Source organism: Saimiri boliviensis, chromosome 10, assembly GCF_048565385.1.
Source record: "Saimiri boliviensis isolate mSaiBol1 chromosome 10, mSaiBol1.pri, whole genome shotgun sequence".
Lineage (NCBI taxonomy): Eukaryota > Metazoa > Chordata > Mammalia > Primates > Cebidae > Saimiri > Saimiri boliviensis.
The window spans coordinates 13,980,009-14,005,398 of record NC_133458.1 but is presented as its reverse complement, the minus strand read 5'-3'; the positions used below and the strand labels follow the sequence as shown (position 1 = coordinate 14,005,398).

At 38.3% G+C, this 25,390-nt stretch overlaps 2 protein-coding genes across 2 annotated transcripts; one reads left to right on the top strand and one right to left on the bottom strand.

The window, feature by feature from the left end:
• Positions 1-1,537: 1,537 nt before the first annotated feature.
• LOC101046945 (olfactory receptor 2A14-like) lies at positions 1,538-4,776 on the bottom strand. The gene is made up of 2 exons (XM_074378817.1): positions 4,722-4,776; positions 1,538-4,065 (listed from the first exon to the last, which is right to left on the bottom strand). Exons 1-2 carry the CDS (start codon positions 4,774-4,776, stop codon positions 3,107-3,109), a joined length of 1,014 nt encoding a protein of 337 aa, XP_074234918.1. The 3' UTR covers positions 1,538-3,106.
• Positions 4,777-18,537: 13,761 nt separating this feature from the next.
• On the top strand, positions 18,538-19,407 carry LOC101047260 (olfactory receptor 2A5). Its single transcript, XM_010340426.3, has one exon. It carries the CDS (start codon positions 18,538-18,540, stop codon positions 19,405-19,407), a length of 870 nt encoding a protein of 289 aa, XP_010338728.2.
• The last annotated feature ends 5,983 nt before the right edge of the window (positions 19,408-25,390 follow it).

Below are 25,390 nucleotides of genomic sequence, written 5' to 3'. Positions count from 1 at the left end.
ATTTTAGTTTTATTACTTTATACTTTCCTAAAATCTCCACGAAGGTACAAGGGAGGTCTTGACTTTCAGATACTTGAGAGTTGGTTTTCACGGAACCAGGTGTGAAGACTCTGAGAAGGAACAGACCCCTCAATGCCAACGTTTATTTCCATTTCCAGTAGGAAGTGATGGATCCTAATGAAAATGGATTAAAATAGCCATAAGGATAAATTATTGAGCCCTTTTTATGTTTTGGAAAATGTGATAAATGCTTTATGTATTTTAATCTGATCATTATCCTCATTTTACAGATACGAAGACTGACATTTTGATATACTCTCTGCTATTCTTTAAGTGTGGTTGAGGGACTCTTAAGAATTTCTGAGAAGCTCTCAAAGAGACAGTGGAATAAAAACTATTTTCACAATACTATTTAGACAGTTTTAATATTTTTTTACCCTTGTTCTCTCATGAGTGCACAATGAATTTTTTCAGAGGTTAGCTGATATGTGATATGGCAACAGATAGAATAAAGAGAATATAAAATTCAGCTTTCTATTTAGCTGAATATTTTAAGAATTGCAAAAGTGTGAAGTAAGTTACTTTTAATAAAAGATATTTATAAGAATATCTTGTGAAGAATATCATATTTATATTAACCTATATTGGAAGCCATTTAAATTAACTAAAAGTAAATATCTAATACATTTGTCAGTTTGGATTTCTATTATAATAACATCAACAAATATACTTACATAAATGAAATATCAGATTCTCAGTAATTTTTAAGAATTTAAAGATGTTCTGAGACCAAAAAGAGAATTATCGAGCTAAATGGTAGATCGCCAATCTAGCAAGGACAAGAGCTGGAAGCAAATGATCTTTATTTAATAACAAAAGTGTATTCACCATTCACGTTCTATTGCAGCTGCAACAAATTAACAAAAACTTAATGGCTTAAAACAACACAAATCTATTATCTCACAGTTTCTATTGGTCAGAAGCCCTGGTGGTCAGCTGGATTCTCTCTAAAACCAAGTCAAGGTGTTAGCCTGGTCTGCAATTCCCATCTGAGACTTGGGATCCTCTTTCAAGTTTAATGGTTGTTGGAAAAATTAGATTCCTTGTGATTATAGGGTAGTCCATTTGTCCTTGCTGTTTTCTGTCCTCTGGGATGGGCTCAGCTGCCTGCTGCGACTCTGGTGCCTACACATGGCCACTTCTGTGTTTAAATCAGCAGTGGTTTGTTGAGTGCTTCACACAAGTCAAATCTCTCTGACTTCCTCCTCTGTTACTAGGTGAAAAAAATTCCCAGCCTTTAGAAGACTCATCTGAGTGTTACCATGGTGACTTTCACATTTAAGATCCATTGACCAACAAAGCCCCTTCACAACAGACCCTAGATTAGTGTTTGGTTAAATAACATAAGCGTGAAGGGGGCCATTAAGATAATTCTGCCTATCCCATAAAGCCATTTCATCTTAACCACTGAGCAGTATTTTCATTTTTTAGATCCTATACTTTTTCCTTGAACAGAAGCTGTTCTATCAATGCTATCTTTATTATGGGCCTCAGCTATTGCTTCAGATTGCCTGCCCAAATAACATGGGCCTGAACCCAAATGCAGAAGGGAACAATTTCCATTTCTGTGTCTTACTCTAAGCGATATGATTAGAATACTTCAAAGTTTTATATGAGTTTATATAAATACAATTGAGTTAACACTTTCTGATTAACACCTGGCACTTGGCCTAGGTCCTCTTACTGGAATAATACTTTTCAGAGCATCTGTATTTAGAAAGGCATTTATATAACAGGTACAGCAATTGTGTCAGCATAAATATGCCTAACATTTGTGAGTCAGTGTGGAGTAGGGATAGATCTATGAAAACAGTTAATCCATCCTATAAAGTCATGACATACACATACAATTTCATACTTTTTTACTAATCTGATTACCTGCTCTCCCCCTTTATTTGTATCCTGTGATAACCTTGTGCAGAAAAATTTAGCGTAGACATTAGCTGACAGCTAGTTAAATTAAGTTCTTCTACAAAGCCATCCTTTTCCACTGGTATCACATTTTCAGAAAGTTTTAACACAATTTTGCAATGCATATTTCATCATCAGTTTCAATATTAACATATGAGGTATTTACATAAAATAGTTGACTATTGCTAACAATGCCAATGTTACAGCATACTGCAGTGTGATCATGGTGTAAGCAGTTTCATTCCAGAATAAATTGGTAAGAATTAGAGAAGTATTTGCTATTCCTTTCTAACAGATGTGGCCCATGCTCATACACAAGATTATTATTATGGACAAATATCACTACAATTAGCCATGATTTGGTATTTCTGGGTTCCAAATCTGTTGGAGACAAACTCAGTCACCCTATCTGGGTTTAAAGGCTTTACACTGAAACTGGTTTCTATTGCATTCTGCCATACAGCAGGACCCAGCTCTGTCCGAGGGTGAGGGCATGTGGTTTTCAGAATAGTTTCCACAGTTCCTAATTGTACTACAGTTATATCTCATTCAGGTCTATTCTTGGAGCGAAGGCAGTTATAGTCCATCGGTGAAAATTATCAGTGCCTCTAGAGAACTTCCATAAGTTATGATGTCTACAAGATTTCCTTCAGGGTTGCTCTTGTGCCTATTCAAATAAAACAGCTTTTGCTTCCTTCTGCATCAAAACAGCCAATAGGGGCTGGGCTCAGTGGCTCACGCCTGTAATTCCTGCACTTCAGGAGCTAAGGTAGGTGGATCAACTGAGCTCAGGAGTTCGAGATCAATCTAGGCAACATGGCGAAACCTCGTCACTACTAAAATATAAAAATTAGCTGAGCATGGCGGGCACACACCTGCAATCCCAGCTACTCAGGAGGCTAAGGCAGGAGAATCACTTGAAAATGGGAGGCAGAGGTTGCAGTGAGTTGAGATCATGCCATTGCACTTTTTCTAAAAGATTTATGTCTTCAGTTTGTATGTATAGGTCTATAGTATTCCATTTAAAGTGGCATTTATTCTAGCAGAAGACAAAAAAAAAAAAAAAAAAAAAAAAGCCAAGTGCTACATTTTGCAGGGGGCGCTCTTCCCTCCCCATGGTTCCCTTTGAAATGTCTCACATAAGCTTGTCTTTCCTCAGTGCCCTCCTCAGGGCGCCCTTGACCTCTGCATTCCTCAGGCTGTAGATTAGGGGGTTCAGCATCAGGTTGAAAAGACTGTAAAACAGGGAAAGAACTTTCTGCTGTGCCTCAGGATGGGGGGACTTGGGGGCCATGTACATGACGATGGCACTGCCAAAGAAGAGCCCCACCACGCAGAGGTGGGAGAAGCAGGTGGAGAAGGCCTTTCTGCGGCCCTCCCCGGACTGGATCCTCAGAATGGCTGCCAGGATGCGCCAGTAGGAGACCAGCACCAGGCACAGCGGCCCCACCAGGATGAAAACACAGGCTGCAAAGATGACCACCTGGTTGAGCCTAGTGTCGGCACAAGCCAGCTTGAGAACAGACAGGATTTCACAGAAGAAGTGGTTGATCTCATGAGGCCCACAGAAGGGCAGCCTCAGCATGAGAATTAAATGGCCTAGAGCCAGGAAAAAGCTGAACACCCAGGAAGCCACAGCCAGGACAGAGCACACTCTCCAGCTCATGAGGACATGGTAACGTAGGGGGCGGGAGATGGCCACATAGCGATCATAGGACATCACTATCAAAATCAGACACTCTATGTGAGCAAAAGCCAAATACAAGAATGTCTGCATTATACATGACACAAAGGAGATGGCTCCTTTCTTGTTCACAAGATTCATCAGCATCTTGGGAACATTGCTGGAAGCATAGGACATGTCAACAATGGCAAGATGTGAGAGGAAGAAGTACATAGGGGTGTGAAGCTTAGAGTCCAGGCAGATAATCCCAAAGATGAGCCCATTCCCCAGCAGGGTGAGTGTGTACAAGACAGAGAAAAGTCCACAGAGGAGAATCTCCAGTGCTGGACTAAACTGGAATCCCAGGAGGGTGACGTCTGTGATCCCTGTCTGGTTGCCACCCACGCTCTTGTGGCAGAGAAAGACAAATCCTCATCTAGGACAGGAAGGTCAGAGCTGTGGGCCAGTCAGAAATGCTCAGAGGGGGCACTTAGAAATGCATTACTTTGAATGAATTTTCTAGAATTTATTCTCAGATATATTGCCAAAACTAATCAGGTTGTGCTCATAACAAGGAGAAAAAAATCACATTATATCAATGGAATAAGAATATATATATGTATGTATGTATATGTGTGTATATATATATGTGTGTGTGTGTTTACATACACATATATGACATTTAGTAAAATATGATAACGTAACAGGATCTATTATAATATACCCTACATAAGAGGATACACATGCACATGTGTTATTTTGAAGAACTCAAGTATTCCAGCTTCCCTTTCAGTGTGAGACCTTGATTATTACGTAGTTTGAGAAGAGGGGACCATGACAGATGTTGCAGTATGAGGCGGTTTCGCTTGCTAGTCCTGCTTGCCTTCTCCATCTGAGATGCGTAGGGACTGGAACCCTCTGTTTGCTGTGGGCTTGCACATTGTCCCTCACCTCCACACAGGCTTTTCTACCTTACTTATATGAAATCTTATTTCAGATTTGAAATCCCTTCTAAGTAACTTTCAGTTTTGTAGTTTATTTATAACAGTCTAAGGTAAGATACTTCTTTACAGAAACTAGCCAGTACTCCCTAGCAGCTCCTCCAGGTGCCTCTTTTCCATATCTGGTGTTTGTAGTGTCATTTTGAGAGTTTTCCTTACTTCTTCATCAGCATCTGTTATTGTAAATTAGGCAAGAGTGAAAGAATTCTTGACTACATATAATAAATACATGTATATATCTTTCAAATAACTAAGCATGATGACACTTCTGAGGTCTTTTAAATAAGAAACTAAAGAAAAATCAATTTACATTAACAGTGGTTACAATTAAAAATGACTGCTGTATTGTAATTGTATTTTCTTGGGCTCTTGTCTCGATTATAACTTAATATGTTGACATCTCTCAGAGCTTATCTTACTTTCTAGTGTGACAGTATCTTTTGTCATCAATATATTCCCAACTATGGCAACTCGGGTTGCTCTCGGTTCCCCTAACTGCATTCTTTTCCATCACCTGTGACCATGCCAGCAGCCTGCTGCTGTTGAGATGGATACTGAGCAGGTGACAGGGATGGGATCAAGTGCAGCCTCAGCTGGGGAGTTCTTTCTAAGGAGCTCTTCCTGGAAGGCTCTGGGTCGGTCCAGCCAGCAGCGGGTGACCAAGGGCCATGGGAAGGATGGATGGCTCATCAAGTGGAGAAACCATGTGACCTGATGCTGTTCTGTTACACTTCACATTTATTCCAGAGACAGACTGAGGACTGTATTTATTTTCAAATCAGGCCAAAGATTCAAATCTAACAGGATAATTTAAAAAACAATTTTGATATTTTTTATTTTAGTAAATACATAGATCCTCAAATTTATGTATTACAGTAGGATTATATTATATAGAGCATTTTAAAATTACTATTTTCACTTGATATAATACTTTTCATGTATCAAAATTATATTTTATGGATATTATTTAAAAGTGGCACAATATTCTGCCACATTTATTAAATTTCTTATTGTTGGAAATTTTTTATCGTATTTCTTATTTTTATTGGCATTGAGATACATTTTCTCAAAGTTCATAATTATTTATTAGAACTTATTCTAAAGGTAAAATTGCAGATGTTATAGATATAGACATTTCAAAGGTTTTTATCCCTATTTTAGCTTCCATCTAGAAAATTTGACCAACTTCAATTCCCTCTAACAGTGTGTAAGAATCATGTCTCTTGCCACATGGTCAGTACTGGGCATTACCAGTGACAATCTCTGTTAATTTAACAAATGAACAATATTATGTAGTTTATATTTGTATTTCATCCATCTTTTAATGAATGATCCTTGAGTGTATGATCTGTTTCAGCCATTGTTCTAAGCTTTAGAGGCACAGTTGTGGACAACGTAAACACATTCTGAAAGGGAGACAGATTAGAAAAAAGTAGTATTAAGATGATGTAATTCTCTTTCACACCTCACATTTCTATTTAGGGAAGGAAACCTCTATACCCCTGGATAAAATTGATTTACAGTATACCTGACTCTCTCTGTCCCCTAATTTATAAAATATTTTTTTGAATTTTATTTGATTCTCATATATGTTATTCAACTTATTTTTTCTGGACTTGGAGCGGAGAGAGGGTATGATTCACTACCACCCTGTAAGACCAGGAGTAAACAAGTAAAGATAATTGCTGAGCATGACAAGAATAATGAAGGAAATAATCTAGGCAAAATAATAAGACAGTTACTTGATTTGAGGGGTGTTTCCTTTAGATGGGATGGTTGGAAAAGATCTCTCTTAAGAGGAGACACATGAGTGGCATCTAAATAATGAAGGTCACAACCCTGCCTAGAGCCAAAGGAGGACCATTCTCTATAGAGGGGACAGTCATGGAAAAGTAGAGCAGTCTCTGAACAGGAAGCACTTGGTGAGTTCTGGGAAGAGAAAGAAAGAAACACAATGTACCTGAACCACGGTGAGCAAGAGGTTGTACTTATTCTTTGTAACCTTGTTTATATTTTTAACAATCTGAAATTGACATAAAGATTCATAAGTTTAGCTGATAAACATACTTTTGACATTATATTATTTACTTAAAGATTCATGCAAGCAGAATACAGTTAAAAGATATATACAGAACTTCCAATGAACAGATATTTGAAATAGAAAACTGTCCAATTTTCTGCACAATATAATTTTAATGTCAGAATGGTATTGGTCAATTTTGGACATAGCAAATGTTCTGTTAATGTCCTAAAGAATCAAGCTGAAAAGGAGAAGTCTTTTATCCCTGAAACCTCCAGAGACATGGATATTTTGCCTATTTTTAGACCCTTCTGGCTCCCATCTCTGGTGTCCACCACTCAGGACCAGTGAGCTAGGCAGCAGGGATTTGGATGTTTCCGGAGTTAAAAAAAAAAAAAAAATCTAATCATTATCAAATAAATACAATTGTTTGGTTAATCTAAATTCATAATCAAGCCATTCTGGGTTTATAGTTTTATTTGTGATTTTTTTAAGCTAAAGAATTTCTGGAAAAACTCCCAGCAGCCTAGAACAAACTATTTCTAAAGAGCAGAAATAAAGAAAGGAACAAATAGAATTCTTAGTGAAAGTCAAATTTAATCAAATGTGAACTACATCCAAACTATATAAAACTCCAGCTATCAATTGTGCATTTAGCAGCTTTGTACAAGAGGCCACAAGGAGAAAAGTCCATAAGGGTGGCTGCCTACATGCAGAAATTGTCAATCAGTTCATTTGTGAAGTTAAGAAAGGTAAACAAATATATATCGTATAGGAGGAAAATAGTTTTTTTCCTTTCATTAATTGGCATACTTTTGTATTTTGGATTGTACAGTTCAAGTAGTCATATTTTTTTTCTTTTAGAAAAAGGCTGTGGCAGATTCATTAAAGAATCAGATACCTGAAATGAATATTTATATAATTTTCCACTACAATACATACTACAGAACAATCTTCAGTGGATGGAATAAGGGAAAAAACTTCATGGGTATATGTTTCTGTTCTTAAAGAGTAAAGTAAATTTAGCAGTGACTAAAAATACATATATGTTCTCTGAATAAGAATGAAAGCAACAAGAGTAACAATGTTGGCCACAGCACTATTCCATCCTTGATTCTGAACAGTGAACATGACACATTTGGGTCATGTATTCCACGGCTCATCATTGTCATTTGTAAAATGTTGACAGCAGATACTAAAAGGGTTGATGTGAAGAAGAAATAGCTTTGCACTGGTACATTAAAAGAACTTAATAAATGCTAGCTGTTACTAATAGCATTAGAGAGATTGTAAAATTGAGGGAAGTATTCAAGCATAGGAATCTGAAACCCAGTGCAATCATCATGGTGCTGCAAACACTTCCACATTTACCTTGCTTTCCTTTTTGGCTTTTTTCGAGTTTAAACATAAGACACACATTTTGCTTTGATTCCCTAATAGAAATGTACCTATATTTTGATTTTTAAAATTGAAAAGCAATTTAAAGAAATAGAAGAATCCCTTAACTATGCTCCCTCAATGAAGAAAAAAAAAATACAGGCTGTAAAAGTAAAAGGTCAATTCTACCATTCTTTTTTTTTTTTTTTTTTTTTTGAGACAGAGTTTTGCTCTTGTTACCCAGGCTGGAGTGCAATGGCGTGGTCTTGGCTCATCGCAACCTCCACTTCCTGGGTTCAGGCAATTCTCCTGCCTCAGCCTCCTGAGTAGCTGGCATTACAGGCACGCGCCACCATGCCCAGCTAATTTTTGTATTTTTAATAGAGACGGGGTTTCACCATGTTGACCAGGATGGTCTCGATCTCTTGACCTCGTGATCCACCCGCCTCGGCCTCCCAAAGTGCTGAGATTATAGACGTGAGCCACCGCGCCCAGCCAATTCTACCATTCTTAAATATCCCAATGATAGAGAGAGGATTAACTTTTTGGAAAGAAAAGCGGACAATTTTAGGGTATTTAGCACTGACACAAAAGGAAAGATTCTACTGAAATTTTTCTCAGAATGGGGGCCCTGGGGCCACCAACAATGGGGTTTTGGGGAGCACTGATTTGTCAGATCTTTGGCATTACTCAGAAATAAATTGCTATCTCCAGCAATTTACTTTGACATTGAGCTTAGTCCTAGGGAGCAGCCTAGTTTTAAAAACTAACAAGCATGGATTCCAGAGCCCTGCAGCCTGGGTTCAGATCCTGGTTCTGCTACATACTAGCTTTATGACTTCTCTGTGCTTCTTCATGCCTCAGTTCCCCCATCTGCAAAATGGAGTGAGTAATAAATTCTGTCTCATAACATAGTTGTGAGGATTAAATGCATTAACTCACATAAGGAGTTTTTTAGATATATAATTAAGGATATGAGAACGGTCATTGGTAAGAATGTCTGGATCTAATCATCATAAGGAGACATGTTATATGCTCAATGGCTCCTCTACTAAAATAAGAAAAAAGAAAAGAGAAGCTGTACCCTGACAGGCACTGGCTTTTCCCTGTGACCGAATGGTGCCTGTGTCTGGAATAACTGAGAAGAGAGTCTTAGATGGCGACGCAATGCTTCTGAGGATGTGCAGGACTAGGCAGTTAGCAGAGGGGCAAGGAGGCTACATCCCTGGATGAGCAAACCACTTAAAAACTCTACTTCAGTTTTAAAATTAGTATTAGTTGCAAAAAGAGGCACCTGAGCCACATAGCCCCTGACAATCACTGCAGCCCTTCAGCCAGATCATATCCTATAGGGATGGTTATCTGATGCTCTTCTCTGGCACAGTGTTGACAAGGCCAGGAGCTGCTACAGGGTAATGAGGGGATATGGATGGTGGGGCCAAGAGGGTCAGAGGAACCAGGGCCACATCCTGGGATAGATGGTGGTCCCTAGAGGGCCGCTTAGGACGCTATAAATACAGGCTTAGAGGCAGAAGGAGATGACACAGTAAGGGCATTTATTTCATCTCTAGAACCTGGAGCCAGTGATTTCATTCGCTGTCCTTTTCCCATTCCCATTGGTAAGTAAATGTGGTCTTTTCTTCTAACATAACCTTGGGCTTACCAGGAACCTCAAAGACAGGAAAGGCAGAATGGATAGACTGGGGTTGATTCTCCTCTCTAATGGGGCCTCCTTGGGAGGTGAAACCCAGATACAAAGGTCTCCTGAACTTTATGATGCAATTAGTTGTGTAAGCCAGGCTTTTTCTATCATCATTTGACTACACACTCACTCCCTGCAGATAAAAATAATGATTCAGAGAACAGAACTCAGTGGTAATACTTCTAATCTTGTATCTCTAGAGAGAACTAAAGAAGTTGCTACTTTCCTATTAGCAGGCAAACCAGCGAAGGTATTTCCCATGTTTATTCATTTCGTTCTTTCGGCATTCCCTTGGGATGTGTTACGTGTGTTTACTTGGGATTGGACAGGGACAGGATTTCTGTTCAGACAGGACATTTGCACAGAAAATTTAAAAACCAAGATCATGCCATAAATTACTTTCTTTCAATATTTATTCTCTCAATCTGAAAATTGTTCCACTCTCTAATTCCTAGTTTTGCCGGAGGAGAGGCAATGATTTCTTTGTCTCTGCTGGTTAGAGGTCTCTGAATTCTGTTAAGGTATCATCTCAGAGAAACAGCTTTCCCTCAGTAAAGAAAGCATCGTTGTAAAATAAGCACTCCAAATTTCTCACAAGTATTGTCGACCTGTTAGTTCAGGCATACTTCATCTTCTTCCTTGAATTTCCTCACTGTGCTTTCCATCTCAAGCATCTCTAAATTTCTTAGCCACATATTTATTTCCTCGTTGTGGGTTAGTGCCTACAGATAGAGTGGGCAGACTTTTTCTTTCTCTATCCTTTTTTTTTTTTTTTTGTTACACTAAATGGCAATGTTTGAAGATCATAAAATCCTACCGGTTCTTGCCCTCTAAGTCTCTTTTCTTAATCTAGATCTCAATAGAGGTTTAGTTCTTAAACTATGGTGGAGGCAGCACTTCAAAATAATAGTAACATATATAACCCATCCTGGAGAGCAGTAAAAGATATATCCAAGAGGAGTATAATTGGAGTTATTTCTCTTTTAACATGATCTGTGTGCCCAACAGAGGCTTACTCTACTTACCTCATTATTCTCCAAAGCACATACTCCATTCAAGTACTACCCCTAGCACTCCCACTCTTAAAATTCTTATTCCTTATTTCAAGACAACTTTAACTGTTCTACCCACTAGACTTCATACTTAATACCAATCTTGCAAAGCACTCTTGGAGCCCTATTCACCAACCCAACACAAATTGGTCTTCCTTGTGAAATAAAACATTACATTTACTAATTATAGTGCTTTCAGGTTGTACTTAAATAGCTTTTTACTTTCAGTATTTTTATCGTTAACTTTTTCTAAAAGAGTATCACAAAAAATTAATTTGATCATCAACATTTGGATAAAGCTAAGGAAAATATGCTGGTGAATATTAATTCAAATATGGGCCGGGCGCGGTGGCTCAAGCCTGTAATCCCAACACTTTGGGAGGCCGAGGCGGGTGGATCACGAGGTCGAGAGATCGAGACCATCCTGGTCAACATAGTGAAACCCCGTCTCTACTAAAAATACAAAAAAAACCTAGCCGGGCATAGTGGCACGTGCTTGTAATCCCAGCTACTTAGGAGGCTGAGGCAGGAGAATTGCCTGAACCCAGGAGACGGAGGTTGCGGTGAGCCGAGATCGCGCCATTGCACTCCAGCCTGGGTAACAAGAGCGAAACTCCGTCTCAAAAATAAATAAATAAATAAATAAAAATAATTCAAATATGTATAATTAGTACAATTTTTTTTCTGACATGGGCAATATAATGACATTGAACACCGTCTAATGTGGATATAAAGAGGTGTCATAATATGGCTCTCTTTTTATCTTTCAAATTTTAAAGTGGATACAGCAAAAATATTATTTGTCAGACATTTTGTGTTATAATTATTTATATTGATTAATATTTTATGTTTTAGCAAGAGTAAATATGACAAAGCATACTTGGCTCCATCAGTAGTGATGAGCTTGAGGAAAGCAAAGATCATCTGGTGTCCATCAAGCAGACCACCTGTAGGCAAAGCCCCTTATCAAAGGAATTCAGAAGCAATTAAACTTCCCTATTATCTAAAATCACATCTGGTACCAGGCTTCTTCCCAAGAAATTATAAGTAACTAGAATTTCTATACATCTCTGGGATGCATGCGTGTGAAAACTCACTGTGCAATCTTGCTGACATCAAGGCAGTTTGAATGGATATATTATTTGAGATGGTAGGGGGTGTACATTCAAGTTTTATCATGAGATTGCAGCAATTCAGTCACATACTTAGGCTTCACTTCTAATTCTAGTTCTCTTGCTATCTCTACCACATCTGTAGTTCCTCTGCTGAGTCTACTGTGTGTGTGTGTATATATATATACACACACACACTTCATATATAGGGAGGCAGGGAAGAAGGGAGGGAGGGAGGGAGGAGATATATATATATATATATATATATATATATATATATATATACTATATATATACTACATAGTATAGTATATGTAGTATAAACTGGTATATAGTATAGATAGATATAGATATAGATAAATAGTATATATCTTTCCTGCTTAAAAATCTTCACTGTTCTCTCTTTCAGCAATATAAAATCCAAATTCTTTTTGAATGCTTTAAAAGGACTAAACAATCTGGCCCTCCCTACTTCTTAAATCATAACTCTGGTTGTTCTCATCTTGATGAGTGTGTTATTACTATATATAGCATAGTGTACTATACTATATATATATATATATATATATATATATACTAGTATATAGTATATTAGTAAATCTCTCTCCTGCTTAAAAATCTTCAGTGCCCTCTTTCAGCAATATAAAATCCAAACTCCCTTTGAATGCTTTAAAGGCTCAAATGATCTGGCCCTCACTGCTTCTTAAATCATAACTCTGGTTGTTCTCATCTGTGATTGGTGTGTTATTGCCACACCAAACCTAGAACAAGTTCTAGGTCACATCAACCTATTTCCAGCATCAGTGTTTTTACATGTGCTGGTCCCTGCTTCAAGAGTTATCATTTTCATTAGCTCCTATCCCTTTATATATAGATATATACAATACATACTATGTACTAGTATATACTATACTTTGCATTTTAAAAGAATACTAGGATACTTCTATTTGGTGGATTTTGAATTGCCCACAATGAAACCACACAGAGGTTAAGAAAGGCACAGATAAAGTGCTCTCATTAACTAGTTAGTGCTTTTAAGACAAAAAAATTCTATTTATTTCTGTTATATATGAGATAATCATGTAAGTAATAAAACATTATGTATAGTACACTGCAGGCTGTGTGGTCCAGAACAGGACCCAAATTTAGGGTTATACAATAAAATTTTATTTTGTTTAGTGAATCTATATCTGCTTATATCATTCAATTTGGAAATAGTATGAAATATACAAATTAAAAATATGAAGGTCAACCCTCTCTCATTTTTTTTATCCATGCACCCCAGGAGATCAGGTGAACAGACTTTGGATCAACTTTGGAGAGTAAGAAGAACAAAGAATGAATCAGTTTCCCATTTAAGTAACTTGCGGATGGCAGTAATGCAACTTATTGTGATAGTTAAAACAAGGAAAAGAAAATTAAGCATTCCATTGTGAATACACTAGCTTCAAGATGCCTGGGCTCTTATCTTAAATCTTCTCTAGCTTCAGAGTTATCTTTAAAACGACACCTGTGGATAAAATGGTCTTTAAGATTCTTTGCATGCTTAAAAGCTTCTTAAGTAGCACCTTACATCTACACTGAACTTTAGCATTTGCAAGATACATTTTGATGCCTCATAAAGGGTATAATACTCTTTTTACGTTGGTATTGCATGAATCATGCTTTCAGAAACATTTCTTCATTATGTGGTGTCAACCAAATGCTTAGCAGTTTAGAGGCAAAGGTTGAGAACTGAATGGTTTTCTACAAAACAGGAAATTAACAGACATACAATTTGTCTTTTTTAATTAGATACATTAATACATATTTATTAATGTAGTCAATATCTAACAGTTTTTTTTTCCTGCATTCAAAGATATAATTGTTCTTTAAATCCATACTGTGGTCTCAGGAAATATGAGAGATTATGTTGACATTTGTCCCATAACTGGAGGAGAAATAAAAAGGTGCGAAATCCCATTAGTCTCCCAATCATCAGCCTTTCTGGGTTTGTTGAGGAATTAAGAATAATGTTTATGAGTTGCCAGAGTATAAGATGTGCATCCAAGGTACTATTAAAAGCTCTTTTGAACACAGTGGATTTCTGCCTCTGTAAATTATCAATGAGCCTCACTTTGAAAATCTTCGGTCATCTGCCATCTCTGTCCTTGGAATGACATTCTCTTAGTTTTGCCCTCATTTTGTTTATAAAGTAATAATTACTTTTAATTTTCACAATAAAGTTGTTGCACATTTGTATTGTATTTCTGATGAACAGCTTAATAACAGGCTCTTTGGAAATTAAAAATTTCTGTACCTATCACTTAATACTCAGCCTTGTACCCCTTGTAAGGGTCAATGAAATTGGGAACTTATGCCAAAAAACTGCCATATTTTTCTTGAAGGATGGCAACGGCTTTCTGTTAGTAACTTTGGTTTTATTTTATTTTTACTATAAGTATTAACAAGTGTAGCTTTTTACAGAAAAATATTCTTGTTTCTAAAAAATAGAGTTATCATTATTCATATGATTAAAGTGAGTACCTTAGTTTGCCTGCTGGGGTAACATAGAGCACAGCTTATTGATTTTCTTCATTTTTATTTTTTTAGTCTCCCACCTATCTCTCTGATCTTTCTTCTTGTTCTGTTTTAGAGATTTATCTTTCTCTGTCCAACTCTCAAATATGGGTTATTCTTAAGATACTGTTCTTGATCTTTTCTTTTTTTTCTCTCTAAAACTGCTCTACTCTCCTTGAAGGCTCTTATCCGTTATCATGACTTTATCTGTTAAATCTGTACTTTGAACCCGATATCTCTAATGAACTACAAAACAACTTAATTAATTCTTTATTGGACCAAGCTACCTAAACAGCCATCATACTCAAAATTATATTCTTTTTTCAGCCCTTGCTTTTAAATAATATCTTGCTCAGCTATTCCTCATGTAATTGAATGAAAACACTTTATATACAGCCACACAAACCAGAAACCTGGGGAGCATCCCAGCTCCGCTCGGTTTCTCACCACACACCAAGTCACTGAGTACTGATTATTATATTTCCCTCACATGTTCCATACCCATTCCCTCCAGCCTGTCCTCATGGTTACCATCTCACTTCAGGTACTCACTGTTACTTTAAAATGCAGACTCTACAGATAGCTGGGACTCACAGTCTCCAATCTCATTCTTTTAAACAATCCTTCACATTAACCAAACATTAATCTTTGTAATAACATATCTTAGTCAAATTGTTTTGCTTTTGATTTCCAATGAAGTCCAACAGAAGCTCATCTATGGGCCACTTTCCTGTCATTGTTATTACTATTGCTGTGCCCTCCTTATACACTAAGGTGTAGCCTGGTATGGTTTTTTTTTTTTCCTTCTGGTTACTTCTTTATTATTTTTACACAGTTTTACAATTTTCACTGAAATCTCTTAACTCCTCCATGCAAAGTCAAAGCCTTCCCAAATTGGACCTAATTCCTTTGGCACCAATGGGAAAATAACTTACAATCTTTGAAATCTCCAGACTCAGATGTCTCTTCAGACACAATTGAATAGGTAAGGTCCAGCCTGGCATGTCTACCTGAAGAGTGTCTAAACTTTCCATCCACAGGAAAGCCTTTCCCTATCCACTTTCAGAAGAATCCACCCCAGCCTCTCATGGTGCCTGCTGTATACTGTGAACACGTGTATCCCAGGTCCTATACTGTTTATTTGCATGGCTCACTTGTAGGCAGACTATAAACTCTTGGAAGATGGAGACAGTATCTCACTAGCGTTTGCTTTTCCAGTGTCTGAGATGACCCCACACAGAGCAGATGCTCAGTAAATGTAAATTGAATGAGTAAATTAATAAATGAATGAGATGATTAATTATTCAGTATATCTACACATGGATAATTGTGGATATAAAATATCCATATGTGGATAATATATGAATAATTGAAAGCATCTTGGCAAGATTTTATGTAGTCCTTCAGTTTTAGGTAATCAGTAAACTTATTTCATTTTTGTTAAGTGCTTCAGCTGTTTTTCCTAACCACTGTACATAACTACTAAACTTCTCTTGTCATTCTTCCAGAGATTTCAAGATAAATACTCCTTGAGCTTCTTCATTCTGTCCATAGAAATACACCTGCTTTGAAACCTTTATAGTCTCTGAGCCAAAATCACAGGCATGTTTCCTAGTATCTCCTGTTAGCCCACACATTAACAACCTACATCCCTCTGGAGTAAAGAACCAAATGTGTTCTGACAAATGAGATGTGGATGTTTCTCTCTAAAATGTCACCCAACCAGCAAATACACACACATTCACACATACACACACACACACACACACACACACACACACACAGATATATACATAATACAAATACATGTAAGGGACGTACACATAAAGGGGATAGTCAGAAATATTTTCAGGGCATCCTCCCTCTATGCTTTATTATGTGAATATAAACATAGCCCCTGTACCTGAGGCATCATTATATCAAAAGTTTCATTGAACTTCATGAGTATATCATAGTAAAGGTGAAGGTGTGAGTTACACATTTGCTGTCCTCAAAACACCAGGGCTTCTAGCATGACACCTCTTCAAGGCCAGCCTTACTCTGGCTTCTGGCTTCTCTTTTTTCCTAACCCTATGTCAAATCTCAGGCACTATGTGGAAATGCCTCAGAATCTTTCTTACCACAGTGTGGGAGGGTTGATAGAAGTATTTTTTTTTCTTATCTATCAATAGCCAAGTTAGAATTAACTAAGAAGGAGATTTTCAAGCCTTTATGACAGAGGCATGATGCTCCGATTCCTCCAAGCTCCATTTAATCCACCCAGGGCAAGACTGAGATCCATGAACTTACCACAGTCCAAATACTTAGGGGGTGTAATATACAACATGGACCCTGGAGAATGCATGTTCTTATTACTACAAGAGTTTTATGTGTAGAGATCCAGCTGGTTATTAAGTCATCACCTGCCAGCTTCTTTTTTTTCTGAATGCCCATCCCCAGAGCCCAGAGAATTGGAGTCAGGAGGATAAATAACCTTTGTTTCTTCTGGTAGACACAGAGTCTGCCTGCTGTGTATCCTGGTTTCCTTTGGGACTATACCTTGTCCTCAGGGACAATCTGTGAAGGCTTGAGTGGAGATAACTCCACCACAAAACCTATACTGTTGGTGTTCCCAGAGAGCAGGCTGCAGTCTTTGCATCAGCCTGCATTAAGCAAAGAGAGACGACCCCTACAACTGGAAATTCCTTCTCTCAGAGGCTGCTAGTGAGACCAAGATCCTCATCTCTGGTCTTCAAAAGCTCCTGTGATCTCTGCACAATTTCTCTAATTATATTTCTGAGACAAGACCAGGCCTGGTACCACAGTAAGTAGAGAGTCTTTTGCAAAGTCTGGTTGTTTAGAGAAGCTAGGGTCTGGAGGAAGGAAGGGCTCCAGAAATCAGTACATAGAATGGGAGATACAGAGAGAATTTATTGGCAGACAGTTTCCTGGGCTTGAGGTAGGGTTAGCATTTGCAGAGGTGAAGCCATAAGCTGCACATTGAAAATGACACACTGATCATTTAACTTTTGTATATGTCTATGAAACATCCAGGTTTTCCCCCTGTGACTATATGGTTGGGGGAATGATAGACAGAGAAAATTAAAGAGGATGATTGATTGAAATCGAGGATATGTTCTTTGAATGTTATTCCTAATGTAATGCCTTTCATTCCCCCATCCATTCATCCATCCATCCACCCATTCATCCATCCTTTCATCCGTCCATCAATTCATCCAGCAAGTGTAGTGGGCACTGTGCCAGCAACAGCACCTACTCAGAACCAAGGAAGTAGCCCTGCAGGGGGATGGGGTGGAGGCAGGAGTTGGAATATTATCCAGTTAACCCTTCACATAGATAACCACTTGTTCTGGCCATATCAGAAATGACTTCGATAAATCCTTGCCAGATTAGTGATGGCACTCTTTCTTGGCTTGCATCCAAAGGGAAACAGCCAGATTTTCCTGAGTAGCTTCAGGAAGTAAAACACTTAATGCCAGCTTTATTTTCCCTAAATCTAGTAAACACAGGGAAACAACTCTCTTTGAAATTGCATTTGTAAACCTCATTTCCTAATTCATGCTTTTATGGATGTTCTCTATTCGTTTACTGAGCACCTGCATGCGCAATGCACTATACACAAGTTGCAACATAAAAGAAAACCAAATATTGAAGAGAAAGTGGGGGGAAATATGCAAACTAAGTAAATTAGAAAGCAAAACACAGAAGAACATGGCTACAATCCTTACTCTAAAATAAAACGGCCAGTCATTCTGAAAAACAACTTACTCTGTGGCTGCCTTTCTGATAGTAAAAATGTGGGTCTTGCAATCCAAGTTAAGTGGAATTCTGTGGAAATAGATACAGTATATGACACCTTGTCTGCATTTACACTAGTTCCCCGAACTGAATCTTTTTCTGCTTTACCATGGATTAAAGGATTTGACATAATGACTCTGAAAAACCTTGCTGATGAGTCAGCACCCTGTGTACACCATAGTCCCCCTCCTTTGGTTAAGTGACTAATCGGAATCTGCATTTGCTCCTCAGCACACAGCTCATTGCCACAGCAGAGTCCGATGCAGGTACTGTCACAAGGGTATGACGGAAAATCAGACATGGGTCACAGAATTCATTCTCCTGGGATTTCCCCTTGGCCCAAAGATTCGGATGCTCCTCTTTGGGCTCTTCTCCCTGTTCTACATCTTCACCCTGCTGGGGAACGGGGCCATCCTGGGGCTCATCTGGCTGGACTCCAGACTGCACACCCCCATGTACTTCTTCCTCTCACACCTGGCCGTCGTTGATATTTCGTATGCTTCCAACAATGTCCCCAAGATGCTGGCAAATCTTCTGAACAAGAGAAAAACAATCTCCTTTGTCCCATGCATCATGCAGACCTTTTTATACATGGCTTTTGCTCACACCGAGTGTCTCATCTTGGTAATGATGTCCTATGATCGGTACGTGGCCATCTGCCACCCTCTACAATATTCTGTCATCATGAGATGGAGAGTGTGCACAGTCCTGGCTGTCACTTCTTGGGCATGTGGCTCCCTTCTGGCCCTGGTCCATGTGGTTCTCATCCTGAGGCTACCTTTCTGTGGGCCTCATGAAATCAACCACTTCTTCTGTGAAATCCTGTCTGTCCTCAGGCTGGCTTGTTCTGACACCTGGCTCAACCAGGTGGTCATCTTTTCTGCTTCCGTGTTCATCCTGGTGGGGCCGCTCTGCCTGGTGCTGGTCTCCTACTCACACATCCTGGCGGCCATCCTGAGGATCCAGTCTGGGGAGGGCCGCAGAAAGGCCTTCTCCACCTGCTCCTCCCACCTCTGCGTGGTGGGGCTCTTCTTTGGCAGCGCCATCGCCATATACATGGCCCCCAAGTCCCACCATCCTGAGATGCAGCAGAAGGTCCTTTCCCTGTTTTACAGCCTTTTCAACCCGATGCTGAACCCCTTGACAGTCTGAGGAACACGGACGTCAAGGGTGCCTTGAAAAGATTGTTGTGGAAACAGAGATCCAGGTGAGGGATGCCAGGGAAAGTCTAGAGGGTTGAAGATTTGCTATAAATGAGATTGGTAGGAATGATGATGTAAATACCTTACAGCCTCATCTCTTAGATTTCTGATATCAAGGATGTATATTGATCGGATTCTGTTCCTAAACATGGCAGAGAGGCACAGAGCCCACAGGCCACGAAGAGAAGAGTCGTGTGGTGCATCACAGGAATGAAATTCCAGCTCACAGCTGCCAGCTCCCAGCCCTACCCAGGATCTGCTTTCTGTTCTTTTGAGACTTAGTTCTCTCAAATTTCCTCTTAAATTCCTCTATTATCTCCAACTCTTTTTGCCATAAGTATATACTGATAATCCCATGCCATATGCTATTATAAGAGTGCACTTGTAACAACACAGAATAAATACTGACCTTGGCTAAGCAGCCCTCTACTGGAAATGTAACAAGAACTAAGAGTAGAGCCAACGCCTGGTCTGGAACCTAAAGCCTAAGGATGATGACATTGGTACTGGAAGTTCATCTATATCACCCCAACAAATCCATTTCCGTAAAAAGCAAAGTTCAATTGTATAGATTTTTTTGTGTGTGTATAAAGGAGAAATATCAGGATCTTTGTTTTATTTCACTTAATTCTGGACCATTTAATTAGAAAGAGCTTGGAAATATTATGCATTTAGAATAAATATGAGAGAAAGTTGTTAGGGATAGAATTTACATTGCAAAGCCGAGTGTAGGTGACAATTTATCTGTATGGTAATTACATAAAATATTGTAGGAGTAAGAAAATACCACAAAGGAAGAAAGCATCAAGGGAAACTGACAGCTTGATGTAACATCATAAACCACCACTTAGAACCAAGAACATGACAGGTCCTGATAAGGACATTTAGGATCCTCAACAAAATTTCAAAGAGAAGCTACTCCAGGTGATATAAATCACATTTCCTGGACCCAAGAGGTCAGAATGACATGGACAAGTAATTTGTTTTATTTTAACACAAGTCTGGGTCCTAAATGATCAGCATAGTATAATAATATGATTTTTTAAACACATTGAGTATGGTACCTATTGGAATTATCTCTTTTTTCTCTCAACCCTTGTAGTATTGTAGGTATTCAACTGTATGGTGTATGATGATATTACATTATCTGCTGCCTGTAGATCTTCTATTTTTACAATTTAAAAAATATACTCTTAACATTTCATCTGTTTCTTCTTCCATGAAAGAAAGGAGTAAATGGGGAACTCTTTGCTCCCACTCTCTCTCTGAATGCACTATTTTCTTTTAAGTTCTCAAAAAGCCTAGTTGCTAACTACTCTGCTTATCCATTCATCTTAGTTAAACATTCTGCTTCTGGTGATTGTCTTTGTTTTTATATCGCCATGCTGTGAGGACATTTTTTAGCCAGGAGAAATTCATAAACCTTGCTCTGCCCCTTTCAAAGGAGAGAAATTTGAATAAAAAAATAAATACTGGATCTAAATTTAACTCTCAACCACTATGGAATTATTGTGTATGCTACTCTAAAGCTAGAAAGAGAAAACAGGCAATATTTTCATATAAAGAAGACTTTCTAACTATATCTGGAATAATTATTACGTCCCTCAGAATATGTATACTTCATATTCCCCTTAAAACTTTTAAAAGAAAAGGGAAAGAGGAAACATACAGGATAATTACTCTCATATAAAACAGAAGCCATAGATTTGGATTCAGAATCTTTTACCTAGAGTACAGTAGAAAAATCAAGGTATAGAATTCACCTTATGTCATTTGGGAAAGAATAGGCCTAAAAGACCACACTTCTATAGAAAGTGACACGTGTAAGATGAATTATAAAGAAATGTTCTCTAGCAGGTTTGAATAGTGGCTCTGATTTTACATGTATGTATATATATAATATATATTACATTACAGAAAAAAATGAGTATATGAATAATTTCTATTAATTGTTTCATATATGAGTTCTAGGATTTTAACAAAGTAATTATATTTTAGTGTTATGACCTCATTACATATAAATATTTTCAACATTAATCAGTTTTCAAAGGGCTGGGGTAAAGTGAAAGAAAGATGCACTGCTTCAGGCTACAAGTTCTACTGAGTACTTCACAAATGTTATCTGATTTATCTTGCTTAAGCATCATAATGGAGTCGCTATTATTTTCCCTGTTTAATAGATAAGTAAACAAAGTTCGGAATGATTTAATAACTTGTCCTATACTACACAACCAGTAATAGAACTGAGTGTTATGGATTCTATTGATTGCAAACCCAAACTGCTTATCATTTTTCTGCCCAAAACATTACAAATTTTAGCTCAACAAGGGTTAGACTCAACATCCACATGATGGGGCAGAGTCTGAAAAAAAAACAGAGCTTACAGTGTTAAAGTCAAAGTCGTAACACCAGAAAGAATACATCCTGTAGCCAACTCATCTTTGGAGGATTCATTATCACCTTTAGGAAGGGTAGAAACTGTCACGTTAGCAGCATAATTATTTTTCAGTAGTAATTCCCTCCTAATTCCTGTCTGCAAAATCATACGGCCTCATCAGGCATTGCCCCAAAGGGACAATCTAAATGAGAGACATCCTGCTGTCCTCAGTATCTCATCTTAACCTATGATTCTAGGCTTCTTTCTATCAAGTGTACCCATGTGTTCTTTCCCTTCATGATGTGATGAATGCTCTTCCAGGAAGTATCACCATCTTTCCTGTGTACAGATCTGTGATGGACCCACCTTACCAGTGCTCTAGGAAGCCAGGACTGAGAAAGGGGGAACTCAGCACAGGAGCAAGCTGAGATGCTTGTTATGTGAGAGTCACATCTCAATTGTGCCACAACTTGCTAACTAGGTCTCCTTCTAGGAATAATATGGCCTCCTCAATCCTGAGTTTTATTTTAGGTCAGATGTGCCTAACAGTGTTTCAGCTAGGTACCTTATATAACTTTTGTGAATGCTAAATGAAATAATGTATGTCACTCTGATTTGAAGAGATGTATTTTTGTGAGAAGGATATAAGGACAGTGAAAATGATCACATAGTAAAACTAAGAGCTGGTAAAATTCATGACCAAACAAATATAAACCTACAAAATTCAATTTTATTTTAATGATTCACAAATATATATTTACTGACCAATGGAAACTTCTCAAAAAAATATCAGCTGTTTGCATTTGCAAGTTTCTGTGCCTGTTTTTGTTTTTATTTGGTTAGTGATATTGGGGAAGGTCTCCACCAAAGGAGGTTGAAGGTTAGTGTACAGGAGGTTGGGTATGAAACAGTGTTCATTGTTCCTGATAGTAGACAAAATTGTAAGAAGAATCCTACATAAAATTTTACATTCTCTATATAGCTTCAATTCCAAAAGGATTCTTGAGATAGCATCCAGATAAGAAATAATTAGTCCATAGCTTTGTTACATTCACTCTCCTACCCACACACTAAGAATTCTCATCTGCCGTGTAACTAGAACAGCTCCTCAAGGAAATCTCAGGCTCTGTATATAGAGATGGAAACTCACCCTGGTGACACCTTGTTAGTTGGCTGAAATTTTGGCACTTACAGTAGCCAACTTCTTATATCGGTCCCCCTGGCCTTACTACTGCCCTAAATGCTAATGATATTAGGAAAGAAATACATAAGTGAACAAATAAATGAGTTCATAGCCATAAATAATTTTCAAAATGACTGCCTTTTCATAGCCTGGAGAAAAGGAGGAAAAAAGCAGCAGACAGGATACTTGTCTTCATATGGCCCTTAGAGAATCTTGTAGGAAGCAAACATAGTTGTTTATTGCCTTCCCCAAAGTGGAGAAAAATAGCCTAGAATCAAAAAGTAGGTTTATGGCCGGGTGCGGTGGCTCAAGCCTGTAATCCCAGCAGTTCGGGAGGCCGAGGCGGGTGGATCACGAGGTCAAGAGATCGGGACCATTCTGGTCAACATGGTGAAACCCTGTCTCTACTAAAAAAATACAAAAATTAGCTGGGCATGGTGGCGCGTGCCTGTAATCCCAGCTACTCAGGAGGCTGAGGCAGGAGAATTGCCTAAACCCAGGAGGCGGAGCTTTAGGTGAGCCGAGATTGCGCCATTGCACTTCAGCCTGGGTAACAAGAGCGAAAACTCTGTCTCAAAAAAAAAAAAAAAAAAAAAAAAAGTAGGTTTATATAAAAGTGAAATTAAAATCAACAAGAGAAAGTAGTTTTGAACATTGTAAGTTATGGAACAATGAGGTCTTGTCAATTGGTGTGTTACCTTACTATAAATAGAAACATAAATGTTGAGTAAAACATAAATATGTTGAACAGGCATTTGCAATAGAGCCTTTCCAATGTCTCTTCAATCTTGAAAATTTAAGATTTCATAATAAACTTTTTCATTTTATTTTTTTAATTAGGGGGAGGAGTTTAACCTGATTTTAAACAAATTTGTAATAATTTTAATATTTTTAAATGGTAACTCTAAGATAATCTTTTTTCTGTGTCAAAATCCTATCTTGTTCTTCTGAGGATTCAGCAGAGTTATCAAAAGAAAATATTCAAGTAGAAAAAAATTGTTGTATAAGCTTCATACTTGTAGTTCTCTCACATTTTTAAATATACTTTAAGTTCTGGGGTACATGTGCAAAACGTGCAGGTGTGTTACATAGGTGCCATGGTGGTTTGCTGCATCCATCCTCCTGCTATCAACATAAGGTATTTCTCCTAATGGTGGCCCTCCCCAATCGCCCCACCCTACCTGCTATCCCTCCCCTACACCCCCACCCTGCTACAGGCCCTGGTGTGTGATGTTCCCTTCCCTGTGACCATGTGTTCTCATTGTTCAATACCCATTTATGAGTGAGAACATGCAGTGTTTAGTTTTCTATTCTTGTGTCAGTTTGCTGAGGATGATGGTTTCCAGCTTCATCCATATCCCTGCAAAGGACATGAACTCATTCCTTTTTTATGGCTGCATAGTATTCCATGGTGTATATATGCCACATTTTCTTTATCCAGTCTATCATTGATGGGCATTTGGATTGGTTTCAAGTCTTTGCTGTTGTAAACAGTGCCTCAGTAAACATATTATGCATGTGTCTTTATAACTGAATGTTTTATAATCCTTTGGGTATATACCCAGTAATGGGATTGCTGGGTCAAAGGGTTCTCTCACTTTAATTCCCACAATGCCATGACAACTTTATTTCTAGATATGTGTGGTTTTACATTTTAAAATATTAGCCTGATATTCAGTGATAGTAGCTCAATGACTTTTGACTTAAACACAGGCACAGTGGCTTGCACATGTAATCCCAATGACTGGGGAGACTGAGGTGGAAAGATCTCCTGAGCCCAGTAGTTTGAGCCCAGTAGTATGAACATGCTACGCATTCCAGCCTCGGCTACAGAGTGAGACCCTGTCTCTGAAAAAAAACAAAACAAAACAAAACAAAATCCACAGAGCAGTGACAGATAAACCACAAAGAGAGGAAAGGAAAAAGACAAAACCAGCTCCCAAGGCAAGATAAACATCTCTGTGGATCAGAAACAAAACATAAAATCAGATGTGTGAGTGATGCAGAAGCCATGGGTTACTGACTGTGTTTGTAAGTTGGCCTGAGTGAAGATAGTTTTGCTTCTGGGAACTAAAGATATTAAAGTGCTTCATGCAATAATGGGGAACTGAGGCTTAGCACCTTCCTTGAAAATAGGATATGGAGGAGGGTGGGAGGGACTGACTTCCTTTGCTTACTAATGGAGACCCAAAAAATGCACTGTACTATACTGCTTCCCTGTATAGCCTCAGGAAAACTGTGGGTTGAAGACTTGAGAGAACCCAGGCACTGAGCTACAACCAAATGTGGAATCCAGCCACCCACTCTCGGTGCTGGGATTCCCAATGCACTCAGTCTCACTATAGGTAAATAATTCTAAACCATTAATGTAAG

What these genes read in the sequence shown, in the direction of transcription:
- LOC101046945 (XM_074378817.1), bottom strand. Translation starts at nt 4,776, where the DNA reads ATGACACTACAAACACCAGATATGGAAAAGAGGCACCTGGAGGAGCTG. An exon ending in CCTGGAGGAGCTGCTAGGGA is followed by an intron (nt 4,066 to 4,721) that starts GTACTGGCTAGT and finishes GTCCTAGATGAG; the next exon opens with GATTTGTCTTTCTCTGCCAC.
- LOC101047260 (XM_010340426.3), top strand. Translation starts at nt 18,538, where the DNA reads ATGACGGAAAATCAGACATGGGTCACAGAATTCATTCTCCTGGGATTT.